Source organism: Pezoporus flaviventris, unplaced genomic scaffold, assembly GCF_033815535.1.
Source record: "Pezoporus flaviventris isolate CSIRO_AGI_PZ_B2104156 unplaced genomic scaffold, CSIRO_AGI_Pfla_v1 ptg000008l, whole genome shotgun sequence".
In the NCBI taxonomy this organism is placed as follows: Eukaryota; Metazoa; Chordata; class Aves; order Psittaciformes; family Psittacidae; genus Pezoporus; species Pezoporus flaviventris.
The window spans coordinates 3,220,653-3,239,308 of NW_026892556.1; the positions used below are offsets into that span (position 1 = coordinate 3,220,653).

Below are 18,656 nucleotides of genomic sequence, written 5' to 3' on the forward strand. Positions count from 1 at the left end.
TCACAGGAACAAGGTGCCTTTGTGAAGCCAATGTTACCCTCCAGCTCCTCTCATGCAGAATTGGTCCCCATGGGGGTGGCGGGTCCTGGGTTTTGGATGATCCTGGTTACACAGCACGGATCTAGCACCAAATCAACCCCGGAGCTCACCCGAGGAGGTTGGGATTGGGCATTCCCCCGCTGTGGAATGATGGAGCAGGATGGTGACCCACTGGGGAATTAGGGATGTCTTTGCTGTGACAAAAACCCCTTCTTAATTGGGGGGGGAACCTGCAGAGCCAGCCCCATGCCAGCCCCCTCCTGCCTTCACATCCAAGTGGTTTAATTCCTTTATCAGGGCACTGTTTTAACAGGCTTTAGCCTCGGGGGGACAGGATTTGTCCCAGTTGCTCCGTCCTTGGCACGGGACAGCCCTGTGCCCCCCACCCTGCGGCCTCTCTCCCCTTCTCCTCCCCATGGGATGAAGGCCCTGCAGAGCATTCCCGGTTTTCCCATGCTCAGTCATTAACTGATGCTCCATCCTATGATTCACCCAGCAAAAAACCCTCAGCTCCCAGGCAAAAACCTTCATCCTTGGAATGAAGTTGCAACGATGCAGCTGGGGCTGGGCTTAAACCCACGGGAGCCACAGACTTTCCCACTGGGTACCCCCAAAACCGGCTCCCGATGCTTCCTGGTTTTCCTGCTGTTTCTCCACGTCTGGATTTGACCCCTAATAAATAAGCCATGGACATGGAGGAGCACAGCAGCAGCCCTGGCGATGAACCTGGGGAAAGCTTTTTGGTGCTGGCAATGGCATCATCCCACTCCCAGCACCGGGATCTTCCCATTGGATTCATCCCTTGCTGGGTGCTGGCACTGGTGCTGCCGGCTCAGGGCCGCATCACCGCAGGGTGCTGCTACTGCTGGTGCTTCCCGTTGCGTGACTGGGGGACAATGCCCACTATTCCCAGCATCATTCCCTCCACTTTCCAGGTTTTCCTCTGCTGGAGCAGTTTTCCCACCCGGGCACGGATCCCGCTGGGAGGCTGAAGGGAAGCTCCCCCTTTCCTCACCCCCAACCTTTGGAAAAACGTTTTCCTCCAGAATTAGGGCCGCAGAGGATGCTGTGAACAAGGAGCCTTTCATCCCCGCTGGCACGGCCGATGGGGACACCGGGGGCTGCCAGCGCCGTGTCCCTGCTGCAAAGGGACGGAGCTTTTCCTCCTTCCTGCTTGCTCCAGGATCCATCCTGCACCTCCCACCCCCCGTCACCCCCTTCCCATGCAAGGGACGGTGGCTTTGCTGGGTGCCACATCCGCCCCCATGGAGCCTTGTCCGTGTTTCCATGTCACCATCCTGGGGAGGAAGCATCAGTCCCTGTCCCTTGAGGACATCCAGTGGGACACGGCAGCATCCGGGGGGGATTCGGGGGCTGGGGAGCACCCACCCCGGGGGGTGTCACCCCCACTTTGCTTAGCTCTGCTGCTGCTCCCATTGCCCCAATACCCCAGTACCCACTGCCCCCCCCAACCCCCGCTCTGCAGCTGAGAACCCCTGAAACCAGGAACCCCCCAAAGCTTTGTACCCCCTTGTACGCAGTGAGCCCCCCACAGCCTCCCCCTGTACCTGGGGCACCCCTGCATCCCTTTGGGATCCCCCAAAGCCTTGCACCCCCTGCAACTTCGAACCCCTGCATCCTGCCCCCCCCCCCCCCCGCAATTGGGGACCCCCCAAAGCCTTGCAACCCCTGCATCCTGGACCCCCCCTGCAGCTGGGGAGTCCCCAAAGCCTTGCATCCCCTGCAACTTCGTACCCCTGCATCCTGGACCCTCCCCCCGCAATTGGGGACCCCCCAAAGACTTGCACTCCCCTGCATCCTGGACCCCCCCTGCAGCTGGGGAGTCCCTAAAGCCTTGCATCCCCTGCAACTTCGTACCCCTGCATCCTGGACCCTCCCCCCGCAATTGGGGACCCCCCAAAGCCTTGCAACCCCCTGCATCCTGGACCCCCCCTGCAGCTGGGGAGTCCCTAAAGCCTTGCATCCCCTGCAACTTCGTACCCCTGCATCCTGGACCCTCCCCCCGCAATTGGGGACCCCCCAAAGACTTGCACCCCCCTGCATCCTGACCCCCCCCGCAATTGGGGACCCCCCAAAACCTTGCACTCCCCTGCAGCCAGGGACCCCCTGCAATTGGGGACCCCCCTAGAGCCTTGCACCCTCTGCAACTTCGTACCCCTGCATCCTGTACCCCCCCCCCGCAGTTGGGCACCCCCCAAAGCCTTGCATCCCCCTGCAGCCGGGGACCCCCCTGCAATTGGGGACCCCCCAAAGCCTTGCATCCCCCTGCATCCTGACCCCCCCCCGGCATCCTGACCCCCCCCCGCAATTGGGGACCCCCCTAGAGCCTTGCGCTCCCTGCAACCTCGTACCCCTGCATCCTGTACCCCCCCCTACAATTGGGGACCCCCCAAAGCCTTGCACCCCCCTGCATCCTGACCCCCCCCCCCCGCATCCTGACCCCCCCCTGCAATTGGGGACCCCCTAGAGCCTTGCGCTCCCTGCAACCTCGTACCCCTGCATCCTGTACCCCCCCCTGCAGTTGGGCACCCCCCAAAGCCTTGCACCCCCTTGCAGCCGGGGATCCCCCTGCAATTGGGGACCCCCCAAAGCCTTGCACCCCATTGCAAGGGATCCCTCCCCACACCCAGTGACCACCCCTGCACCCCCAGCCCCCCCCATGCATTCCCCTGCCCCCCTTTACACCCGCAGCCCCTCCTGCACCCGGGACCCCCCCCCCCCTCCCTCCCGCCCCGCCGCCAGGAGGCGGGGCTGGCACTGCTCTCGGCGGCCGGCAGGGGGCGCTCCCGGCCTGCCCGCGCTGCCGGTGCTGCCCTGCCGGTGCCGCCGGTAGCGGCGTGTCCCGCGCGGCGGCGCTGACGTCAGGGCGGAGCGAGAGGAGCCGCCGCCGCCGCCGTGCGGGCACCGCCGCTATTTGAGGCGCGGGGCGGACGCGTGGCCCCGCTACCGGAGCCGCGGGGCCCGGACCCATCCCGCACCCCCGGTACCGGACCCTCCGTGCACCCCCCCCCCCCCCCCCCCCCCCCATATCCCCATCCCCGGGGCCCCTCCGGTCTCTCCTGCACCATGCGCAGTGCCCCGGCGCTGCTCCTCGCCCTCGCCCTGCGGGTCTGCGCGCTGGACACCGAGACCCCCGCCGGTAAGAGCGGAGTGGGGTATGGGGGGGGGAGCACCCGGTACGAGCTGGTTCCGGCCGCCGAGTTCGGGACACTGGGGCTGGAGGAGGAGGAGGAGGAGGGAGGGGGGGGGGTGTTTGGCTGAGCCGCCCGCACCGGACCTGAGCCCGGGTCCGTAACAGGGCGGCCCCGGGAAGGCAAAACTTCCCCCTGCGCTCGCGGTGGCACCGGATGCGCTCCGGTGATGGGGGGGGCTTGGGGACCCTCACGGAGGAACAAGTGGCGGCCGGGGCTGGTCCCTCCCGCAGCCCCGGTTCCCTCCCGCAGCCCCGGTTCCCTCCCGCAGCCCCGGTTCCCTCCCGCAGCCCCGGCTCCCTCCCTCCCGCCGCGGCTTTGGGTCCGTTTCCTTCATTGTTGGTGTTTTACCTCATCCCCGTCGAGCCGGACCCTGCGAGGGGCTGGGGAGGAGGCTCAGGCGGGCTGCGGGGCTCCCGAGCTGCTGCCAGGGGGGCTGCGAGTGCGTTTTACAGGGGGGAAACTGAGGCAGAAGGGGATGGAGCTGGTTCTTTGATCCGAGAGGACCCCGGTGCTGCAGCCTCCGGCTCCCGGGTGATGCTTGGTGCGTTAAGGGGTGGTTTTTGGCTGGTTCTTCAGGTTGCTTCGCCTTTAGAAACCTGCGTGTTGGTGCATTGATTTTTAGGGTTTTTTTTTTGGGTAGTGGCCTCCCTCCAAACAGCTATAAATAGTGGCCCCCGTCAGCAGAAAGCAGAATAAGTCTGACCCGTGCGGCGGGGAGACAAGGGATGGATGGATGGGGGGAATATGAAGTAGCTGAGGCGCTCTGTGGCTCATGGAAGGTGGAGGGAATGGGTTTCTGTGTGTGCTGGGTTGGGGCTAGAGGCTGCTGTGTGCATGGAGCAGCCCCTGCTTCAGGGCAGAGCAAGGAGGCAATGGGGAAACTGAGGCACGCAGCTGGGGAGGGTCTCGGAGCCCTCTGCCAGAGCAAGGGGGTTCTGCACCCATGCGGGTGTCAGGGGAGGGGTCCTGAGCTGTGCTGCTCCCCGGTCCTGGGGTGTGTGGTGTTGATGGCTGAGCTGCTGCAGGCTGTGAGGGGCAGGGATGGGGACCTGGGGCTGGGGGCTCTGTGGGGAGCAGAGTCCCCTTTCCCCCCTGTGAGCTTCCTGCCCGGCAAGATGGCACTTGCAGACGGCAGGATCCTGGTGTAAATCAGAGCGTGTTTATTCCAGCGCTGCCCTGGTAGGTGCAGAGCAGGCTCAGCGCGGCGGTGAGGGGCTGCCCCGGCCCCCTGGCTCTATGGCAGGCTGCTTCCTCCATGAATCCCGGTGTGTTCCCTCCTGCCGATGTGGCTTGGCTGGCGGCAGGGATGCTGCTGCCTGCAGGGACCCCAGAGCCAGCCGTGGGGACACCCGGCTGCTCGTCTCTGTGGGTATTTGGAACCTGGGTGGTTTCTTGTTGCTCCTTTGCCTGGAATGGGTGCAGTGCGATCCCTTCTGAACTGAGGCATGGAATGCCTGGGAGCCGTAGCCCCTCATGGACAAGTGGCTGAGCTGGGGGAGAAGCCGTGTGCCCTGCTCACAGCCTCCCCACCGCTTTGGGATGCTCTTTGAACAAAGTTCTGCACTTCATTAGGATTTCCCAGCGACGAAGCTGTCGGCACACGGCTGTGTCCTGCTTGTCCTAGAATCCCAGAACCACCTGGGCTGGAAAAGAGCTTTATAATCATCACACCCAACCGCTGGAGTCCGGGAGGAGGTTTTGGATGGTGGGTGCCAAACCCAGCGGTCCCTTGCGCTGTGTGGCAGTGATGGGGACCCGCGAGCTGTCCCCGATGGGATGCACCAGCTTCATCTTTTCCCTTCTGGGCTCTTTGGAATAAAACCTCTCTGAGCTCAGAGCAGGCTGGGTTGAAGGGCTCCAACCTGGGCAGGCTCTGCTCCTTTGCCCTATCCCTGCTAGGAGAGGGCACATCTCCGCTCCTCTTGCCCCGCTGCACCCCAGAACTTCAGCCCGAAGTTGCATTCCCTGCGTACCCCAACCCGCATCCCGCCATGCTCCCGGGCTGTTTTCCAGGCGCTGCGTGGCACTCCCGCTGTAATTATGCGGAAGCTGCTGGCGCTTGGCTTTGCCTTCGTTAGCAGCAATTAAACACACGCAATATTTGGGTTTGCAGCTTCCACTTCAGAGCTTGGTGCTGCTGGAGTTGGGGGGGGGGGGGGGGCTCTGGACGTCTGCAGGTGGCACTAGAGCTGGTTTGGGGGGGGTCTAAGGGGTGCTTGGGTCCGAGGAGCCCCTCAATGGGGGGGTCTTGTCATCCCTTGGGCCAAGCAGGCAGGGGAAGGCAGCACGGGTGACCCTGACCCCTGTCGCTGCGTTGTCTTGGCTGAGTGAATGGGAACTGCGGAGCAGACGCCGTTCCCGGGGCTGGGATTGGGGTTGGGAAGCACAACAAACCCCGTTAACCGTTAACCACAGCGTCTGCAGCAGCGGGGTCACGGGAGGATGCTCCGGGAAGCGGGATGCTGCGTCTGCCTGCCCCTATGCAGGGGCTGGCCCCAAGCAGTGGGGGGGGCTGGTGCTGGGGTCAGTGTTTTGTGCTCGGGTGCCTGATCCTGCTCTTCCCGGGGTTTGTTTCCCTCCACCTGGCTGCCCATGGGCGTTTTCATTCCTCCCCACCCCATCTGGCGTTACGTTTTCCTTGTCTGCTTGTTTCAGGCTTGGATGTTTTTCCCCTCCCTGCTTGTTCTGCCAGGGAAGAGCCTCTTTCTCTTGCTTGCTCCTATATGTGTGTTTTTAATGCCTTGGCCTTTCCTGGAGCATCCAGACGGTGCAAACACCCCTCGGGCTCCTCCATGCGGATGCTCCGGAGAATCCCATTGATGCGACCGGGGCAGAAGCTTCCACCTCCCAAGCCCTTGGCTCTCCAGTGTCCTCTCTCCATGCACTGGAGCGTGGTGGATCTTTATCATCTGAGAGGGTGAAGAAGAGTTTAGGGATGCTCCAAGTGGTAGGGATGCTCTGAGTGATGCTGATGCTCCTGGGTGGACCTGTCCCTCTGGCTCCATATCAGAGATCCGAATTGGAAAGTGGCCATGCCTGTTTTTCCTCCCCACCAAGACTCACTGTTGCATTTGCCCCATTTTTGCCCTCTTCTTGCTCCAGATCTCCTGTTGTCATGTGTTGACTCTGGGTGTTTGGACCTGCCCTGGTCTGCGTTCGGGAACAGGGATCCTGGTGAGTCACCTCCTGGCTCCAACTGCACATTTTTCCCTTTATTATCCAAACTAAGACAAACCAGCCCCATTCCAGCTTCCTTGGGAGCTTTCCCGGAGCAAAGCCCAGCAGGAAGAAGAGGGAAAGCAGAGACACCTCCTGGAAGACAAAGGCAGATGCTTGTTGATGGCTCTGCCTGCGACACCCTCCCTGCTGGCTCTTGACGCTGGTTTCCCCTTGGATGGAGCTTTTCCATTGCATACAACCCATCACCCCATCCTCACTCTGCAGAGGGGCTCAGAGCCCACAGCATCCCATGCAAATCCTCTCCTGGGGTTTGCTGCTTTGCTTTTAGCAGCCATGCAAGGGTTAAGCAGGAGGCGATGGTGAGGCAGAGGCAGGTAAATCCCTGCTGCATGCTTGGAGCTGGGAGGTAGCGCAGGCTCCGGGAGCCTTATCCACACATCTCTGCCATCTGCCTGCTTAAACCTCCATAAATAAGCTTTTTAATAATCTATTATTAACATGCACTATAATTGTCTTATTAGACATGTCTGGGAACCTTTAGTTACCGCATGATTAAATGTCAGGATTCCCAAACCTCTTCTCCCTGAAGGCAGCTTGGGATTTGCTTTGGGATCTCACCCTCCCATTCCAAGCTGGAGAAACCCACTTGAACATGGGGAAACTGAGGCTTTCTCCTCTGGGCTAAGGAGGATTCCCAGCAATTAGTGCCCTGGAGCTAATTGCCTCCTCCTTGGCAGCCTTAAATAAGTCCTGGAGATGGAGCTTTTCCTTTCCGCTGCAGGTGGCCTGGCAGAAGCTGCTGCTGCTGCTTTCTCCTTGTGCTGGGATGGATGTGGATGGGTGCTGGGATGGATGTGGATGGGTGCTGGGATGGATGCGGATGGGTGCTGGGATGGATGCGGATGAGTGATGGGATGGAGGAGAGGGGATGCCGGCCTCCCTGCCTAGAGGGGTCCTGTGAACACGGGCCCTGCCTTTCATTTTAAAGGCAGCAGTGTTGGTCCTGCTTCCTAGATGATCGTTTGCTGCAGCTCATCCCCTGGCTGCTTTTATGCTCCTCCAGGTCCTGCCTGGGGTGTTATGGCCCTGCTTTGCAGCCAGGCTGCTGGTGATGAGGTAGCCCATGGGTTTCCTATAGGTCTAAGGGGCTCTTTGCGCCCCAGTTTCTCCCATCTGGAGAGCAAATGTAGGTGTGGATTGTGGCAGCTCTGTGAGCTGGGATGGGGCTGTCGCTGTGGACCTATGCCAGACCCCACATCTGGGTGCTGATGCTCTGCCCACTGTGGCAGCAGGACAGCAAAGCTCCTCCCATGGATGTGGGGCTGTTCCCATGGGGCACCATCCATCAGGGTGCCGGGGCAGCTCTGAGGCAATGTTGGGGCTGCAGTGGGAGTGCAGGGAGGGCGATGCTCCTGCAGTTTGGGGTTCAGTGGGGTCCTGGTGTGTGGTTTCCTCCCCTCCTTCCTTGTCACACTCGCGCTGAAAGAGCCTCCTGGCTGGTTTTGGCCATAAATCTGTGTATCTTCACCTTCCTGCAGCCCCAAAGGGCTCCAGATGTTGAAACAGGAGCTGGGGGAGGCTTGGTGGGTGCTTGGTACCCTTCATGTCCCCTCACTGCAGCTGGATGCGTTGCAGGCAGAGCAAATCTCAGACTGGTTTTGTCTTACCCTGTTTTCTTACTGTGTTTTATTCGATTTGGCTTAAAAACCACTGCAGAATCACCCCCAACAAGGTGATTGTGCTGGGGCAGGGCTGCATGGGGCTGGCAGAGGGTCCATCCTTCCCCATGCTGGATACTGGGGACCCTCTTGGTCTGGCAGCCCTACATAAGCCAGTAGACAGCTTTGACTTCCGAGACCCCCTCCTCCATGGATCAAAGAATATGGAATCAAGTCTATAGAGTATAGCATCAAGGTTGGAAAAGACCTTTAAGATCATCAAGATCAATCTTCACCCCAGCACTGCCACGGCCACCACTTAACCCATGGCACCGAGGGCCTCGTCCCCACCATGTGGGAGCACTCACAGGGATCAGCCCTTTCTTGCCATCACGAAACCAATCGGGGTTGTGGCTGCAGCGCTTGGCTTGAGATGCTCCGAGCTCTCCCAGGACAGGACCAGGGGATGGCGATGACCTTGATGGGTCTTAATGAGGCCGCTGTCCCTGCGGCCGCTCGGGGTGGCTGCGGATGCCGGCGTGTGGGACCCGAGCACTGGAGCCTGGTGCCTGCTTCATGCCATAGACCTGCAGCCTAAGGAGCCCAGTTAGCCCCGTGGAGGAGCGAGTGCTGCTCTGCTCAAGGTGCTTCACCCTGCGATGGGCCCGTCGGCTGCCGCGTGGGTCGCGGGGAGCGGGATGTCGCCAGGAGGAGAGCAGCGACCAGTCTGGAGCAGGAGATGCGATGCTGCAGCCCAGCCACTTCCCTAGCGCAGAGCCTCGTCTTTGGGATGCTGCCCGGGGCTCATCTTGCTGCCTGACAGGACATGATGGGAATGGCTTTTTCTCTGAAGGGCCGGAGGCGATGGAGCATCGTGGCCGCTTGCTTACAGAGGTGAAGGCAGGCGGAAGGATGGGCTATGGACAAACTGCATTTCGTTGCTTGGATGGATTTGGAGGTGTCCGTGGAGCTGCTGTGGAGCCTCTAAAGGGCTCTTTAGGGTGCAGTCTCCTCCCTGTCCCATGCTGCGTGCCCTGATGCCTCAGTTCCCCCCACATCCCAAGCTGTGATGGGGCAGCAAGTCCCTGCGGATCCACCCAAGGATGTTGTCTCCTCTGAAGCCTTTCCCCTGCAGCTGGCAGCCCACTCATGGGGACAGGGGTCTGTCATGGGGCAAGGCAACCCCACACATCCTAAAGTGCCAGGGCCTGGGTCGTGCACAGCTTCTAACCCCTCCCCAGCGCATCCCTGCCCATCAGCAGAGGCACATCAACGTGTGCTCAGCACGATGAATGCTCCTCACATCACGGCTGGGTGCTCGAAGTGGGGTAATGGGATTAGCAGGGGTGGGGGTCACCTCGAAGTCCCCTCTTGTGTGGGTTTGGTGGCAATGGGGCACCCATGGAGGTGGGTGCTGAAGCTTTCCAGGGTGTTTATGAGGAAGGAGCAGCTCGGGGTTGACTTTCAAAGCCCCCCTCCGCTGTCCGGCTCCATCCTCTCTCCGTGGGGATGTGATGCAGGTTTGGCCACTGCCCAGCCAGGTTTTTCCCCAAGGACTTTCCTATTTGTGCTCATTTTGGACCGTGTTTTCCGCTGTCTCCCGAGTGCTTACATCCCATTGATTCTTTTTGTGCATCCAGGAGCCCGGCCGCTTTCCTCGGGTCCTAACAGCATCAAAGTGAAGCAGCGCATCTCTGTGTTGGCCTAGTTCCCTTTTCATTCGCTGAACTTCTCATTTCATATCTCACCTGGGCTCCTGCCTGGGGAGCTGCTGCTCATCGTGTCTGGCTCTGTGCAAAGGGCTGTCTCCTGCTTGATTCCCATGTTCTGTTTGGGATGGGAACAGGGAGCTGGATGGGGGAGGATACATCCCAGTTCTTCCCTGTGTGGAGGCGCTGGCACAGGGTGCCCAGAGAAGCTGTGGCTGCCCCATCCCTGGCAGTGCTCAAGGCCAGGTTGGACACAGGGGCTTGGAGCAAGCTGCTCTATGGAAGGGGTCCCTGCCCGTGGCAGGGGTTGGAGCTGGAGGAGCTTTAAGGTCTCTTCCAACCCAAACTGTTCCATGATAATCAGTGTAATCCTGGTGGTTTTGGGGAGGATGCTGCAGGTCAGCCCCCCTGCCCTGTGTGCTCGCTGCTCAGCAGTGGTTTTCCTTCCCCTATAGGATGTAATGTCCTGAGCCTTCCCGCAGGGAATGTGGTGTGGGTGCTGCACTGGGCTTGCTGGAAATCCAGCTTTGGAAGGGGGCTCCAGGCTCAGAGGGAGGGCGATGCCTTCCCTTGGCTTGGTGGGTTGGGGATGGGGGCTTGGGGTGTTGCTGAGGAGCAACCAGGATGGAGAGGAGGGAGTCGGGATGGATGGATGGATGCATGGATGTGTCTTCTTGGCTGCCAGCACCATCCATGAATCCATCCTGCAGCAGGCTGTTGGCCACCAGTTCATCTTTGTGTGACCAAGCTCGAGGTTTTGCTGTTGGGAACACGGATTCAAGCCCATTTTTGAGTCTGCCAGGATGCAGGAGCATCCTTGCTGGTGCCGTGCTCCTGCCTGCTCACCCTTAGAGCCAGAGCAGGCAGGGGCTGGTGTCTGCCTGCATCTCAGCTGGGTTTTTATAGGGCCTATGAAAACAAAGGGGGTGGGGGCAGACTTCGAGCAGCTTTCTGGGGATGAAAAACAGGAGATTTGATTTGGGGTGGTTTTAGCATCTGCAAAGCAAACCTGGTGCTGCCAGCGACGAGGGGAGGTATTAAAAGCAATAAATAAGCTGGTGAGCAAAGGCATCCGCAGGCTTCTGCAGCTCTGGATTTACAACGTGCTGTCCCCAAGTGCCACTGCTTTTATACCCGCTGTCTGCATAGGTGTCTGCACCCAGGGCCCTGGGGGAATGGTCTGAGCAGTTAATAACCTATGGGTGGCACTGGGATGCTGATGAAGACCCTGAGATGAATTTGCTGGAGCTGCTGGGTTTTAGCCCAGCCGCAAGGATGGATGAACTGAACTTGCTGATGGGGTTTTGGGGCTCAGTTGGCTGTATCCCCCCCCTTTGCCTGGCCATAGGGTGCCTGGTTTGGTCCAGTCACTCCATGACAGGGACTCCCTGGGCACAAAGGCGCTCAGGGGGTTGATCTTGCATTGCGCTGAGACCTGCTCCTGCTCTGCCCTTCCCTTCCTCCTCGCTCCTGATCTCTCTCCGGGGCTGGGGAGCGGATGCTGGGCACGGTGAGGACCGGGTGGCTCTGTCGCTGGCTGCTTTTGCCACGTGAGGGCTCTTTGCTAACGCAAGTGGCTCCGTTTTCTGCCTTGAAAGGCCATAAATAACCCAGGCGAGCTGCTCCCCGCGGCCCCGTGCGCTGGCACCTGCTCCATCACAGGAGGATTAGCCCACCGGTGTACGTCGCTCCTGCATCCATCACCACAGAGGTGGTACCCGGAGGGGGGGGATGACGATGGGAGGTTTCCCCCCATCTTTCTCCCCTGCAAAATGGGGTTAATTTGGAAAACTTGGTCTTTCCCATGATTTCTGCAGCTGATGTCAGAGCCCCTCGGGGCTGGGGTGGTGCTGCTGCTGTATCATAGGGCAGCTGCTTTCCCTGCCTGAACTTGTACCAGGGACCATCCCCGTGTCCTCGGGGCTTCCCCAGAAGCAGCAATGCATCCGTGGGGCTCACGGTCCTGGTCTCTCTGGGTCCATAGGCATGTATGGTTGTTAGCTTTCTGCATAGCCGTGGGGACCTCGTGGTAATAAAGGAGCCAGGGGACAGGAATGAGCTTTCCTCCCCCTCTTTTTAATTTCTTTTAGTGTTTTCCCCCCTTTTTTACCCTCTCCCTCCCAGGGTGCCAGGTCACTGCATAGCCCAGGAGCTGTAATTGCACAGTGAGCGATCGATCGATAGCAGCAGGATGGAGGTTTCCAAAGGCCTGCCTTGTTTTCCTTGGTATGGAGTCGAAGAGGCAGCCCTGAGGGTGGTAATTAAGTGATGGTTCATTATTAAAGCACTTGTGTTGCAGGTTAGTGGCCTCCTGGCCAGGCAGCTCCAGGGGGTTCCTGTGCTGCAGGGCCGGGGTGTGAATAACACAGGAGTGATGCTGGTCCTTCCCAGGGGACCAGCGCTGGCCAGATCCTGGTGCTGTGCAGGGACAGCACTTGGATGTGGTGTTCAATGCACGTATCCACCTCAGCCATGGGGCTGGAACCTCTTGGCTTGTGCCCCACAGCATCACTGCAGGACAGCTGGGGGGGGTGTGTGTGTGTGTGTGATGCCTGGCTGCATCATTGGGGTGATGCAGCAGCCTGGTCCCGACTGTGCTGATCCCTGTGGGAGCTGCTCTTTGGGGTGGGAGGGAAGGGGAGCTGCATTTTGCAGCTGGATGTGCCCCAAGGAAGGACTCTGGCAAGCAAGGTCAGTTATTCCCCCGTTACTTTTAGTTGCACCTTCATGGTAAGGGATGTGTGGTGCACCTGGTCCTTGCCCATGCGCAAGCTGGCCCCGTGGCATTGCAAACCCTTCAAGATTGGTATTTTCCTGCTTATATTTGCTCCCCTCAGGCTTGGGAATGCCTGTAACGCATCCGTATCTCCCAATTCCACCTCTGTCCCCATGCCAAAGGTCCTTTGGAGGCTTCTGGGACTGGGTTCTCACTGCAGGACGTTTAGCACCTCCATGGGAATCTACAGGTAGAAACCATAAAGAGTCTTTAACAGGGGAAAAGAGGGAGATTTATGTCTTCTGTAGCTGCTGGTAGATGGATATTGTTCTCCTTGTCCCATGCTTTCCAAACACTGAGGTTATCAGGCATAAGTGACTTATTATGCAAATCCTCCATCTTAATATCTGGCTGCTCTCTCCCTGGAATTGCATTGGCTAAACCCCATGTGCTATTGGAGCTGCTAATGTTTACACATTAGCTTCTTTTGGCTAATATGTGAGGCTTCAAGTTGCAAATTGATGTTTCTTACAGCTGAGCAAATTATTTTTCTATTAAATGCAATATTTAAAACGATTTGGAGAAGCAAAACAAACTACTGGTGAGCATTCTAATGGAGCTGCTTTCCATATTCTTCTAATCAGCTTTTGGCAGGGTCAGGAAATTGGTGTTTTTCCCCTCAAACCTTTCTATTTTATAGAAGTGGGGAGCAGAGAACTCAGGGAGGGTGTTCATTGTAATCTCTGTGTGATGCACAAACCCACTTTGAGGTGCCTATTGCCCTTTGAGTGCGCAGAGTGCAGCTAAGGGGGGATTTAGCTCCTCCTTGCTTGGACTGGAAGAGGTTTTCCCACTGATGAGACTGAAATCCCAACGCGTTTGGGCTTGGCATGGAGCTGGTGGGATGCCCAGTGTGGAGGGGTCTGCATTGACGGGCGATGCTGCAGTGCAGGACCCGGTCTGCATCCTGGTTTGCTTGGTGCTGTGAGTCCTGTAGCATCATTCCCTTGGGAAGCGTGATCCCCGTGCAGATAGGAACGCGGTTTCTGGTCCCATATCCGTTCAGAACCTCACCGGGGAGCCTGTGGTATGGTACGTACGAGATGTTGCTGGATAAGAAGTCAATCTCATTTGCAGTATGTGTTCCCTATCCCCCGTGTCTGCTGGCGCCCGGAGGAAAGCAGCTCCCACTGTTTCCTTCCCAGGGCGCCTTCCCGTAGGAGTGTGCTGAGGAAATCACCTTTAAATAGCAGCCGGGATCTGGGAGGTGGGAGGCTGGCTCGGCTCCACTGGGCTGCTGGGAAAGGGATGGCATCTCGCAGGCATCCCAGCAAAGGGATGCTGTCCTAGGCGATGAGGCCGGGCTGCTGGTGTTATGGGACATTGCTGAAGCACCTCTGTGCCTCAGTTTCCCTCCGTGCAGCGGTGGCGTTAAGCATGTATCCCTTGGTGCAGGAAAAGAGCGTCTGATGCGCATTGAGAGGTCTTAGGTTTGACAGTCCAGGGCTGTGTGACTTTGTGTGGCCTCCTGCTCCTGGGAAAACTGGGTATGGGAGACTCACCCCTGCCCCATCACAGTGTGTTCACGTGATGGGTTGTAGCCCTGTGTCACCGTGTGGGGTGTGTGGCTGCTGGAGTGATGCATGTTGTGCCCTCTGGGTACCCCGGTCCTCATTTCCTCCTGATAATTACCTGGGATGGGGGAGCAGGAGCTGCTGGAAAAAAGCCAGGGATGAAAAATGAATCCTGGTTCTAAAAGCTCCCCTGTGTTAGCTTTCCTGGCCGGTGCCTGCATGGCACAGCGTGCTAGGGGCTTGTGTCCCCAAGCTGCATCCCAAAGGATGACCGTGGGGCTAATCCCAGTCCTGGCTAAGCCAGGATGGGAGCAAAACGGGCTTTTCCTCATTGATTGGCTTTGCTTCGTATGGACTGGGTGTCCTGGATGCCTGCCTTAGCTCTTGGGAGCCCATGCTTGCTAAAGTTTGATATGAACCCTTTCTTAATAAAGCCTTCCCGCTCTGGGACATGTTACTGCTGTAGCATCCCCATCAGATGACGCTCTGAATGGTGCAATGTCATTACTCTTGCAGGAGCCCATCGTGGGTGGTGTCAGGCCGCCCTTTAGCACTGGAGCCTTTTCAAGGCTGCTCAGTAAAAGCAAAGAGAAGCCCCTGGAGCATGTCCCACGGTGCAGGAGGTTAAACAGAAAAGGTTTAAGTACGTAATTAACTTTGAAGTGAGAGGAGCGTGGACCCGGTGGATGAAAGAGCACGGGGCGGGCTGATGGGCAGGCAGCCACATTCCTCAGTGGCCACGGAGATCTGATTAAATGCCCTCCATTGTGCTTGGTTGCTTGGTCTTCCTTTTCCTCCCTCTTCTTTGTGAATCCTTCATTCCTTCTCTCCTCTCCTTGGTTTTCCTCCTCTCCAGCCCCAGGGAGGGGGATGCTGGGTGGCAGCGGTACCCAGGCGATGCTGAGCAGCACCAGTATCCTTATCCCTGGTGGAATGCATGAACTCTCCTCTTCTTTTTTTGTTCTTTTAAAAGAAAAATTGGTCCATCTGTTGTTTAACCCCCATATTATTGCCTCACATCTCTGCTCCCCTTTGCTTGGTGCTGCTGTGGTACCCAGGAGGGATGCAGGGTGGCACCAGTAACCAGGGAGGATGCTGAGCAGCACTGATAACCCTTTCCCTGGCAAGTCCCTCAAGCCACCTCTTTTTACTTTCTATCTAAGGAATATTGGTCCATCTGGTGTTTAACCCCTGTGTTAGTGCTCATCCCTCTGCTCCCCTCTGCCTGGGCATGCCAAGATGCCACAGGGGGTTTGGAGTGGGGGTGTTAAATGGGGTCCAGCTCATCCTTAGCATAGGATGCTTGTCATGCATTGGGGCAGGCTCTGGGTTTAGGTGTTTTGGGGTGTTCAGGCATCCTCTCGGATGCATCACCCCCCCGGGAGCACACCATCACACCCCCAGCAGTATTTTAGCTGCCTTTGCGCTCACATTGCACCTCCTGCGCTCGTTGCCTTCATCACACTGCCCGGAGCTGCTGTTAGCCTGGCCTCCAGCCAGCACAGGGGCTGGGAACTGGGGACTCCTTGTTTCTGCTTGGTGATTTTTAGGGCACATCCAGACCAGGAGCAGTGCCACAGAGCCCATCCTGCTGCCATTAGCCCTTAGCATGGGTATAAGCATCCCCGTTGCTGCAGATGGATGTTGCAGGTCGCAAACACTTTGAAAGCTGCTCTGGGTTTAACCCCTCTGATTCCCCTCTAGAGCTGGGGTGCTGGCATTTAATTGCTCAAGTGTTAATCTTCATGTCCCTCCTAATCTTGTGATGGGGAAGGAGAAGGGGCTGGAGGTCAAGCTTCCCCCCAGCCCTGCCCTTGGGATGGGGAGAGATGGTGCCAAAAGCATCCCATAGCTCATGGAAACTGAGGCTCTGCAAAATGCTGCTTATTTCTTCCTGGTGTATACAAATCAGAGCCAGATTTGTTGGTGAGGTGGAGCTGCCTTCGTTTCACAGTGCGGATGGGGGGAAGGCTCACGTTGGGAAAAGCCATAACAATAAACCTGTCCGAGGAAGGGGATGGATCAGCTCGGCCAGCTGCGCCTCCATCAGCCAAAGATCTACTCCATGTAATTGCATTTTAAGCTTCTGGAGCCTGGGAATCATCTTGGAGGTGGCCAAAGATCCAGCCTTGGAGTGGTGTCGCAGTGGGGAAACTGAGGCACAGGACTGGATGGAGCCAGGGGCTGTGCTGGGGTGGCAGCGGGATGCAGGTGATGGAGATGCAGCCCAGGAGAAGGAGGTTTCATTGCCCCTGATGCCATTAGTGGCAGGGAATGGTTTATTGGGGGCAGAGGAATCACTTTTCCCCTGGGAAACGGGGCTCTGCTAGCCCGAAACGCTGTTTGTCTCCACTTTGGTTTCTCACACCAAAAACCCCAACCACTAAGAACGAATTCCTCCCTCCCAGAATATCCCAGTTCAGCAGAACTGGGAAAGAAACACTTGGGTTTTTTTCCTCTCTAAACCACTTGGTTCCTGACACTGTTTTATTTGGATTTCTTTTATTTTCTTCCTTTCCTCCTGGAAAATTTTGACAGATTTGTGCTTCCCCTACCCCCACCCCTTCTCCCATTGGGAATCAGAGCCAAGTTTCAGACTCAAATCCGGAGTGTCTCGGGACGGTGCGGGGGCACATCCGCACGTGGGCTGGGCAGACGCTCCATTTCGGGAAGGAGTTTAGGAAAGCTGTGATGTCTTGGTGCCTCCAGGCATGTGAATAGGAGAGAATTTGTTAAAAGGAAGCTTCTTGTGCTTCCAAGAAGAAGAAAAACAACTTTGGGGGGGGGGGGGGATCTTGATGACTTTGTAGGTCCTTTCCGACCCAAATCATTCGATGGACTTGGTGATGGAGCTGGAGTGTGCCCTTGTGCATTAAAATATGAGTGTAAAAGGGGGGGAAAGAGCCCCAGATACGTTCTTACTTGTGAAATTGTTGGGAATCATCCTTTTCTGGGCATTTTACAAGTGTTTTTCTGCAGTGTTTGGCCTCGTGTTTGCAGAAATGAGGCATCCGCATCCGAGCATCCCCCACCGTGGGGAAACACAAGCGGTGCCTACGGCAGTGGGGCCATTAACTGGCAAATCCCCCGGTGGTGGTGGGGAATTACTGATGTAATTTGGGGATAAACCAGGAAAAAACAGAAGAAATAATCCCCTGGCCCTGCTCCGCTTCAATGCGGGCCCATTAGGGGGATGTTTGCTTTTGTTTGTTCTGCTTGCTCAGGGCTTCTTGCCCTCGTCAGCCCAGGGGCTTGTATGAATTAGTGCTGGTGCCCTGCTCCTCCTGTAATCTGTGGGTTTAATGGAATAATAGGTCAGTGTTAATGAACCAGCCCCGAGTGGCCCCATGGCAAAGCTGGCTGGGCGCAGCGTGGGGGGTGATGGAGAAGGATGTGGGGATACGGGGCTGGATGCAGGATGAGCGGCTGGTCGGCATCGCAGCGTGCTGTCTCCACGTCGCCTCGCTCCACGTGGGGACCGACGGCCTCTTGGCATTAATTCCCATTCTCAGTGCTCAGTCAAGCACCTTGCAGATAAAACCCAACCCCCTGCTAGATAAATGGAAGGGCTCAGAAGCGCCAGCCCACAGCCTGGGGGGGGGGGTTCAGTGGGGCATTTGTAGGGCTGTGATTGCTGCAGGTCCTGCTGGAGAGCTGCTGTTGTTGTGTCAGGCCATGGACAGACCCCCAAAGAGCTCAAGGTGAAACCACAGATCCTTGTGCCACACTCGAGTCCCTGTTTGTTGGGAGAAATCCCTTGTTCCGTGGCTGGCCCCTGCAGGAAACTGCATCCTGCTCCCATGGCTGAGCATGGGAATTGAGACCGGCCAGCTCGTTTCACTGGTGGGGGGACCTGAATGGGAGAACTGGGGGGTTAGCAGCAGACAGACCATAACCTCATTGCAGATGCGTGTAAAGGGATGCCCTGCGTTTTGGGGGGGCTGCTGCACACATCCCAGCAGGGCTCTGGGGAGGGCCCCAGCCATGCAGTGGGGTCTCAGTGATGCTGATGGTGTCTCCCTCTGCAGCTGGCTGCACCTTTGAGGAGGACGGAGACCTGAACCAGTGCGAGTACAGCCAAGGGGAGGACGATGACTTCGGGTGGGAGCTCATCCGCAGCTACATGGTGCCACATCTGACGGCTGACCTGCCCCACGGTGAGTCCTGGTCCCTCTCCGTGTCCTCGGGGACCTGTGCCCCAACCCACCCCTTGGTCCTGTACCCCGGAGCAGGACCCCATGGCTCCTCCTGGTTTAATCCCTGCAGTGTTTTACCCTTGACTGGTCCTCGGCTGTGCGGGCAGGGTGTGATGAGCTGTGTCAGTCCTCAGCAGGATGCTGCGTGGCCCTTGGGGACAGGGGATGTGGGTCCCTGCTGCTGGGGTGTAACAGCACAGCAGGGACCAGGCAGTACCTGGAGCACTGGGTTCAGCTCTGGGGGCCCCAGCACGAGGGACGTGGAGCTGTTGGAGCGAGTCCAGAGGAGGCCACGGAGATGCTGCGAGGGCTGGAGCAGCTCTGCTCTGGAGGCTCGTGCTGCTTTTGCTGGCTCGTGAGAGATTCCCA

The 18,656-nt window shown here is 58.0% G+C and overlaps 1 protein-coding gene across 5 annotated transcripts in view; it reads left to right on the plus strand.

Annotated features, from left to right (window-relative positions):
- Window positions 1–3,110: 3,110 nt before the first annotated feature.
- The window catches only part of PTPRU (protein tyrosine phosphatase receptor type U), a 55,699-nt gene continuing 40,153 nt past the window's right edge, over window positions 3,111–18,656 (plus strand). For 4 of the 5 annotated variants that reach the window (XM_061449943.1, XM_061449944.1, XM_061449945.1 and 1 more), the window contains exons 1-2: window positions 15,802–16,158; window positions 18,120–18,248. In XM_061449943.1, coding sequence (XP_061305927.1) covers window positions 15,921–16,158; window positions 18,120–18,248 — 367 coding nt within the window. In that variant the 5' untranslated portion in view covers window positions 15,802–15,920. Of the gene's footprint in view, window positions 3,200–15,801; window positions 16,159–18,119; window positions 18,249–18,656 lie in introns of those variants that run through there. The other variant, XM_061449947.1, reaches the window with a different exon arrangement.